The 8,835-nt window shown below is 44.4% G+C and overlaps 1 protein-coding gene across 1 annotated transcript in view; it reads right to left on the reverse strand.

Annotated features, from left to right (window-relative positions):
* MED27 (mediator complex subunit 27) overlaps window positions 1–2,006 on the reverse strand; it is a 243,898-nt gene extending 241,892 nt beyond the window's left edge. Inside the window, exon 1 of the mRNA XM_072632774.1 lies at window positions 1,676–2,006. Within this exon, the coding sequence (XP_072488875.1) occupies window positions 1,676–1,878 (203 nt within the window). The 5' untranslated portion in view covers window positions 1,879–2,006. The remainder of the gene's footprint in view (window positions 1–1,675) is intronic.
* Window positions 2,007–8,835: the final 6,829 nt, after the last annotated feature.

Here is an 8,835-nt window from a genome sequence, read left to right on the forward strand (position 1 = left end):
ACATTTAACAGTTTAGAGAACCACTGAATAAATCATTATATTTGCCAGAGCAGTAAATACCTGAACAAATTATGACAATTTATGGCTTATATAATGCCAGATATGCATGGAATGTTTTTCACAGATGGTAAATCTTAACAAAACATAGAATAGATAAGATAAACAAATAGAATGAAAAAAATAGCAACAAGGTGGTGTAAAATGAAGGCACTTTAATGTCCCCTGGAACTAACCACACCACACAAAGTGATCCAACAGCTTAAGTAGTTTCCAAAAGTAAGTATTCTGGAGGGATAGTCCCAAACAGCAAAGAAGCCTCTCTAGTTACAGGCACCAATGTCATTTTCACTAGAGAGTCTCAAATATTATCCTTGGCACCACGGCATAACGATTTATGAATAAAGGTTGCAGAAAGGGTCAAAACAAACATCTCAAACTTCATTCCATGGTGCATGTCACAGCTTCCTGAACTTTACAAACAGAATCAACCTCTGGGAAGGTAGATGGAAGATGAAAAAAAGTAATAAAAGGCATTCCCTCACACTAGTAAAGCATTAACTGGCACAGTGCCCAAAAAACCAGTGAATTTCTGTGGGAGGGGAATGTGTTTGTCTGGCTTTCCCCCAGAAAAAGGAATGCCAGCCACTTAGTGAAAAACTGATGTACCCATCATTTGGCCTCCTTCTCTATCCCACCTCCTCCTTCCATCTGGTTGCTAAGGAAACAAAGTTGCAACAACCCAAAAAAAATACCCTAGCCTTCAAACCATTAGATGAGCTGCTCTGCCTACCTCACAGAACTGCTGTGAAAATGAAATATGTAACTGAAATCAGTAAAGCCCTAAATGCAAGTAAGGTAATATCAAGAAAACTGTTAGAAATAAGACCCCAAACCTAGAAGCCAGCTTTCCTAAGTACAGATATAGAGACAGGCCTTCAGAGATGAAAGCCCACCATATTCCTGGAGAAGAGGGAACCATTCCTGAAAGGGGAAGGGGAGCAAAGGAGAAAGAGACAGTACAGTGTAGCAGAAAGGGCAATAAATCAATCAACAAGCATTTATGAAGGTCCTAGTTAGTGTCAGGCACTGGCGCTGGAGTCGGAGAATCTGGGTTTGAATCCTGCCTCTGCCATCTGTGCGGCCTTCGCTGGCCCTCACTCTGCTCGTATCCAAGGTTCCTATATCCTATCACTGGCACTGATCAATTCCTATGGGAAACAGATCAGAACCTGAGAAACGGGCTAGGAGAGGACGTCAGAAGAAAAAACAAACAAACACAACTCACGAAGCTAGGCCAATTTGGGGAGGGGCGGATGGGATTTGAACGGGGAATGAATGAAGGAGAAGATGGAAAACAAGGATGATGGAGCCCAGCTTCTAAGGAGCAGGGGGAAAGGCGGGGATCCACGTGGGGGCAGGGAGAGAATGTCAGTGGGGAGAGCGGAAGGGGAGGCAGTAGGGAGGGGGCAGGGGGAAGGAGCAGTTGGGGGGCTCTGGCCGTCCTCGACCGGTGGGGACAGGCTTGGGGAAGTGGGCAGAGGGCTGAGGTCCTGGAAAGACCCTACTGGCCAAGGACGACAAGAAGGCCCGAGGCTTGGCCAGGGCTGGGGGGATGGGCCCTGGGGCGCGGCGGGGGCGGCGCAGGGTCGGGCCGGGCCGAAGGGAGGGCACGTACTTGAGGTCCCGATTGACGGAGTGCAGGTGGTCCTGGAAGTGGGCGATGAAGGCCTTCTCCCGGCCCTCCAGCGTCTCCTTGTTCCGCATGCCATCCTTCAGGCAGTCAAACACCCGGCTCACGCTGGAGCGCAGCGCCTGGATGGCGCCAATGGCCTGAGCAAAGGCCTCCAGATTCACCCCGACGTTCAACACATCCGCCATGGCGAACGCGAGCAGCCCCGGCCTCCGCTAGTTCAGCCGGCTGCCGGGGCGATACACAGCCCGCCGCGCACTCTGATGGCGTCACTTACTGGGCGCGCCCCCCTACGCTCTCATGGGCCGCTGGGAAATGTAGTTCTCGGTCAGGACAGGGCTGTCAGACGCTAGCAAACAAATACAATTGGAATACTCATTGATAAGACTGGAACTCCAGAGGACCTTTCAGACCATCAACCGTCTCGTTCGACAGACGGAAAAACTGAGGCCCAGGAAGTGTGAAGTGATTCACCTAAGATCATACCGATGGGTTTTGAAACCTGGTCCTTTGACTGAATTTAATTTTCTTCCGCTTTGTTGTTCAGCCATGTGTGACTCTGCATGACCCCATGGACAATCCATGAGGTTTTCTTGGCAAAGATTCTGGAGCAGCTTATCATTTCCTCCTCCAGTATGTCCCCATTCTAAAAGATGAGAAACTGAGGCAAATAGGGGTGAAGTGACTTGCCCAAGGTCACATGGCTAGTAAACATCTGAGGTCCTGTGAACTCAGATCTTCCTGTTAACAGGCCAGGTACTCTATCCACTGCATCACCTAGCTGCCCCCTCTTCTGCTAGGCCTGGATAATAGACAATGGTCCAGAAAGAAAGATTAGAGCTGACAGTCAGCAAAATGTATTTGCTCCAAGAAGTTAGACTGTAATCTGTGTGTGTTTGCATTTTGGTGTGAGGAGTTGTCTCAATGAATCACTTGAAGTCAGTGATAAAATGCTCAATCAATTACACTCAGAGGCCTTAGACTAAGTGTGAAAAGTCTTTGAAAGCCATTTGATGAAGTGAAATAAGTAGAGAGGAAGGCTGCTCAGATTGAGTAGGGGATTTGGGCATGCTCTCTGAGTCTTATCTAAAAGCATGAAATTAGCAGGGTGTAAATGTGGCTTTCCTGGGAGTGGGGAGGAGAAACTCAGGCCTCCTTCCCTACCTCACCCCCACCATCTGATGGGTAGGGCTTTCTCTAGCTTTGAAGGGATGAAAGGATGTTGGATCTCCTATCTTAGGCTTCAATACCTAAATTCCTGAGTCAGTTGATGGCAGTGTTCACATCAGGAACCAAGGACAGATGGAGCATTCATCAAGAGAACTTCTTGAACACTCCCATTAGTGGTACAAAAGGTGTTCCAGCAGCACAAGCATTGAGTGATCCTTCTGTTACATGTGCAATTTGAGCCTGAGTCATTTTCTGCTTGACTGTGTATGCCCTTAGGGAAGAATGCATCACAAGCTTTGGGAAGGAATCTTAGTACCAGCTGTTCTCACTGTACCACCTTAGTAGGTTCTGTCTTCCAATAGCTACTTAAGGATGACAGATTAAATGAATTCTCAATTGAAAATTGGGAAAGAGGAAATTTAAGTAGGACCTGAAATCAATTACCCCCTTGACTCCTCAGAGGTATTCCTAAAACTCCGAAGGGGGAGGTGTAGCCAAACTCTGGGACCCAATTTGTTAATGAGACTTGTAATAAAGATACCCCAGGACTTACAAGGACTACAACAGTATAGCTCAAATATCTAGAAGATGGTTCCTTATTTCCCAGACTTTTAATGGAAGAGTACAGGGCGACTCTGCCTGGAAAGAATTCAAACACTCAAGCCGTCTTTCAGTCAGAGTAGCAAGGTTTATTGTAATGTCAATAGAGCAGGCTAGATTCCTAAAGAATTTGCCACTTGATGGGAGTGAGATTGATACTTACATACAAAAAAAAAAAAAGACAGTGAGAAGATCTGGATGGGATTAAGCAGTGGTAAATAGCCTGGGATAGCCCAGGTGTGAGAGTGAAAGGAGTTGAAGAGTCTGGGGTGGGTTAAGAGGACTGTGAAAAGAGTAATAAGTGGTCTGGGGTAGGTCAGAGAGTCACAGTGAAAGGACTATTGAGCGGAAGAGGTTGCCTGGGGAGGTGGTGGGGTCCCCCTCTTTGGAGATCTTCAAGCAGGTGCTGGATGATGCTGGTTGGATACATTTTAGTGGTGATTGCTTTTGTTTGTATTTGGATTGGACTGAGGCTCCTCCCTCCCTCTGATCCCAAAGAGTGAGAGGCAACCTCTTCCACTTTGGGGCAGCTCTAATTGTTAGGAAATGATCAAACAGGCCTAAACTGGCCTGTTTGCAACTTCTACTCACTGCTCCTGATTCGGCCCTCTAGTCCCCTTGAGGCCAAACACAAGTGTAATCCCTTCTCCATGAGATAAACTTTCAAATACCTGAACACAGCTATCCCATCCTCTCATGTCTTCTTCAGGTCCTTAATTTTCCTTGATTGCCCTCCTCTGGACACTCTTATCAGTATCCTTCTCAAACCATGGTGCCCAGAGTTGAGTACTCTACTCCAGAAAATATGCCCCTCTTAATGTATCCCATGATGGTATGAGCTCTTTTGAGCACCCTAACACAATGCTGATTCATTGAGTTTATGATCCACTAAAAACCCCACATCTTTTCCAGGACATTTAATCCAACTCTCATTTTATATTTGAGGAAAGTAGCAGAAAAATGACTGATCCAAGGTCACTGAGCTTGTTAGTGGCAAGATCAGGATTTTAGCCTCTCTGACTCCAGATCCAGTATACCTGACCTAACCAATGAGCAGCAAAAAAAAAAAAAAAAAAGACATCTGTATTACATAGTGCTGGTTCCTAAGGAAGGAACAAGAACTAGCAGTAAAAGGAAATGGGCTTAGAGTATAGTATTAGTGGCAGGTAGAATATACTCAGACTGGGGGTAGGATGGGCAGTTTATACTAAACGATCTCTTAGGTTCCTCCAACCAGCTCCAACAATTTATATCCTAAGTTAGCCCCTTCTAGTTCTGGTACTAAGGGAATTTCCAGTGCTAACATGGAATGCTCTAAGGCCCTCTCTAGCTGTTATATACTGGGTTAATAAACCATTTTTAAATGTCCTCTCTGTGCTAGACACTAATGAGACAGTCCCTCCCCACAAGGAGCCTCCAGGACATCAAGTCCTTGTGATGGAGAAGTATGAGATGTCTTGACTGCCTGTGTTCCCCTCTATGTGTCTGTCTCTGCCAGCCATGTTCTCTAAGTGTGCACCTTCTTGTATACCAGTCTCTCAGTCATCCCCCTTCCTTTCTCAAGGAGTCCAGCACCTGGTTCAATATTCTACTCTTCTCCCCAACTCTTGCCTTATAGTAGGGTACTTCGAGATCCATACTGATACAACCCCAATCTCCTAATCTCCTGATTTGTCAGTGCCCTTAAGTTCCAGGACCTACTCCTTCACCCTAACTCAGCCACACATAGGAATGGTCACATACTAGATCTCACAACTGATTACTCACAAGCATTCCATTTTGTTGATCAGTAACTCTGACTCACTCTATCTTACCATGACCTCCTATCATTCCATCTCCTTCTATACCTCCCCCTGTCCTAAACTCTTCACTGAGATTTCTAGTCCAACTACCCCTCAGTACGTTCTCAAACTATCACCCCTACTCTGACTTTACTTTTCCTCCCTCTCCAATCATGACCCAATAGCTTCAACTGTGCACTCTCCTCTCCTCTCAAATCCCTTGTTTCCTTATTCCAGTTGAACCTCAATCCTGGTCATTCTCACCTCCACTCCTACTCATGTGCTGCTGAACAAAATTGGAGGATATCACACAACAATCTTTTCCATCTTCATATGAGTGTATTGAGGTCCTGCCCATTTCCTCACTGTAGCATGGGGGGTATTGTCTGCGACTCTAAAGGAGCAGAGTAGATATCTGTAGCCTCTTCTCCCCACCCCACCCTCTTCTGTAAGAGAAACTTTCATTACTGCCAAGAAGGGAAGCAAGAAGCTGGGGCCAGGGGCCACCACTCTCCTCTCCTCAGATCCTATCTGATCACTAAAATATTGTTAGTCTAGGAAAGAGGTTTTTAGGTTCAGTCTAACTTTGGATCACTGTGTAGTTATGAGGAGAAAGTAATGAGGGCAAAGAGGACCTTAAGCCAAAGTTTGTCCCCTTTCTCATCAAATACCAGTTTCACAATGAATGTACATACCACTTAGCCAGGGAAAAGTTATTTATCCAAATCAAATAGCAAAAGAAAAATCAGAGAAAGTTATATCTAGGAGAATCTGTAATAGACAATGCAGAACTAAAGAGCTGTCCTCTGTCCTACTCTCTTCAGATCTACCCCCTCCTCATGCAGGACAGGGTATTTATCTCCACTGAGGAGAGAGTCTCATGCCAGTGGGCTTTGGGGTTAGAGTTATATATGTTATTCAACTTCAGCTGGGCCCTCACTACAGCAAGATAATCCTTTTCATTCTTTTCTAATTGTTACTCCCTATCCCATTCCCCACCAAAGCACTTTCAAATATTCCCTTCTCTCCTCAATCCTCCCATACCTATGGGATCATCTCCTTGACATCATGGTTCTCTTCAAGAACAAAGAACAAAAAACAACAGTAGCAACCTACATTTATACCAATAGGTGCCAGGCCAAGCCCCACTTGGTCATTGTTTGGGCTCTGATTGGCTCAGAGCGAATATAAATAGAAATTGATTCAGTTTTGGCCAAAACCCTGAAGATTTTACCCTCCCCAAATCGATCTACATATGTGTGTGTGTGTGTGTGTGTGTGTGTGTGTGTGTGTGTGTGTGTGTGTGTGTGTGTGTGTGTGTGTGTAAATAAGGAAGAGGATGGCCTCTTTCACCTAGACCAAAAATATATATATTTTTGGTCTAGGTGAAAGAGGCCATCCTCTTCCTTATTTCTTACCTAGCCTTAATCACTAAATGGGTGTTGCCTCAGTCAAACAGTGACCTGTTAAAGACCTTACCTTAAAAATGCCAAAGTCTCTCACTACATGCAAGGCCATCTCCCATCATCCTGATCTGTAGGTCACCATTAGACTCACAGGAGAAAGTGAGACTGGTGACTCTGCACAGCCCTCCCTCACTTCAATCCAATTCACTTGCATGTCATGGCCTCACCTCCCTGATGTCATGGTCCTCTTTGGGAATGAAGGGCAAGAAACCGCAACAATAACCTCTATCCTCAACCAAGAACCTCATCTCTTATTTTCCTAAAAAAAAAAAAAAAAATCAAGGCCATTCAACATAAACTCCCTCTTCTCCCCTTCTCTTCATTTGAAAACCTCTTGACATCATTCTCCACTCTTTCCTTCTTTGCCCTAGTCTCTGACATTGAGGTGGCCTTTGTCTTTGCCAAGACCTCTGCATATGTCCTTGATATGTCTTCTCTTAGCAGATTAAGGTTGTGGTCACCACACTTTCTCTCCCCAATCTTCACTTTCTCCCTATCTATTGGTTCTTTCTGTACTGTCTTCAAATAAACTCGTCTCCTCATCCTTAAAAAACCTTCATTGTCCATCTGTCTTCCTTCTCCCTTTATCAGCCAGACTCCTAGAAAAAGATATCTACACTACTGCCTCCATTTCTTTTCACTAACTCCTTAACAGGCTGACTTCCAACCTCATCATTCAACTGAAACTGCTCTCTCCAAAGTTATCAATGAAGTCATAGACAGATAGATAGATAGATAGATAGATAGATAGATAGATAGATAGATAGATAGATAGATAGATAAGGCATTTATTAAGAACTCACTATATGCCAGAAACCACACTGAGTGCAAAATACCATGGGAGAGGACAACACATAAAGAGTGGAAATGGTGGAGAAATCTGGAGACTTAAGAGAAGAGATAGGAGAGTAGGGAAGGTTGCAAGGTCAGAGGCATCTTTCAAATCTTTCCAAATATAGTGTATTTTTCAGTCTTCATTTTTCTCAACCTATCTGCTGCATTTGACACCATTGACTGCCTTCTTTCCCTGAATATTCTCTTCTTGGGGCTTTCATGACAATAATCTTCCTTGGTTTTTCTCCTACCTGTTTAATATCTCTTCAGTCTCCTTTGCTGGGTTATTATCTAAGTGTTTTTGTCCTAGGCCCCCTACTCTTCTCCTTCTATATTCTTTCTCTTAGTGGCCTCATCAACTCCCATAGGTTAAATTATAGGTTAATGACTCCAAGATCTATAGCCCCTCTCTTTCCCCTGTGCTTCAATCTGGTATCATACATTTCAAATTGAATGTCCCAGGGACATCTCAAACTCAATATGTCTAAATGGATTTCATTATATTTCCCTGCCACACCCCTCAACCCATACCTCTTTCAGACTTCTCTTTTTCTGTTGAAGAAGGCACTACTATTCTTCCAATATCTCAGGTTTTTAATCTTAGTACTATTTAGGGCTCCTCAATCTCCATCACCCCATGACAGTTGCCAGATCTTGCATTTCTACCCCTGCAATAACCCTCTCATCCAACCTGTTCTCTCTACTCCAGCACTGTAGTTGAAGCCCTCATCATCTCTCATTACAACAACCTCTTAATTGGTCTTCCTGCCTGAAGTCCCTCTCCACTTCAGTCCGTCTTCTATTCTGCAGTCAGAGTGATTGTCTCTAAGTGCAGATATGACCATGTCATATGACCTGCTCATTCAACTGCAGTGGTTTCCTGTGTCCTCTAGAATCAATAAAAACTCTTCTGTTTAGCTTTTAAATTCCTTTATATCTTTGTCCCAACTGGTCTTTCCAGACTTACTGAACATTAATACTCCTCCCACAAATTTGCAATCAAAGAGCCAAATTGACCCCTTCTCTGTTCCTTACACAGGACCCCTAAATCTCCCTTCTGTGCTTTTTGAGGGTAGTTCCTCACTCCTGGAATATACCCCTACCTCACCTTTGCCTCAAATGAGAAATCCCTCTCTTCCTCCAAATGCAGCTCAAGTACCACCTTTTACCTCAGGGATTATTAACCTTTCATATGACCTGGATCTCTTTGGCAGTCAGTCTGATACAGCCTGTGGAGCACTTCTTAGAAAAATATCTTTAAATGCATAGCATTATGAAGGAATCCAATTATACT

The sequence above is a fragment of the Notamacropus eugenii genome, chromosome 1, assembly GCF_028372415.1.
Source record: "Notamacropus eugenii isolate mMacEug1 chromosome 1, mMacEug1.pri_v2, whole genome shotgun sequence".
Taxonomy (NCBI): Eukaryota; Metazoa; Chordata; class Mammalia; order Diprotodontia; family Macropodidae; genus Notamacropus; species Notamacropus eugenii.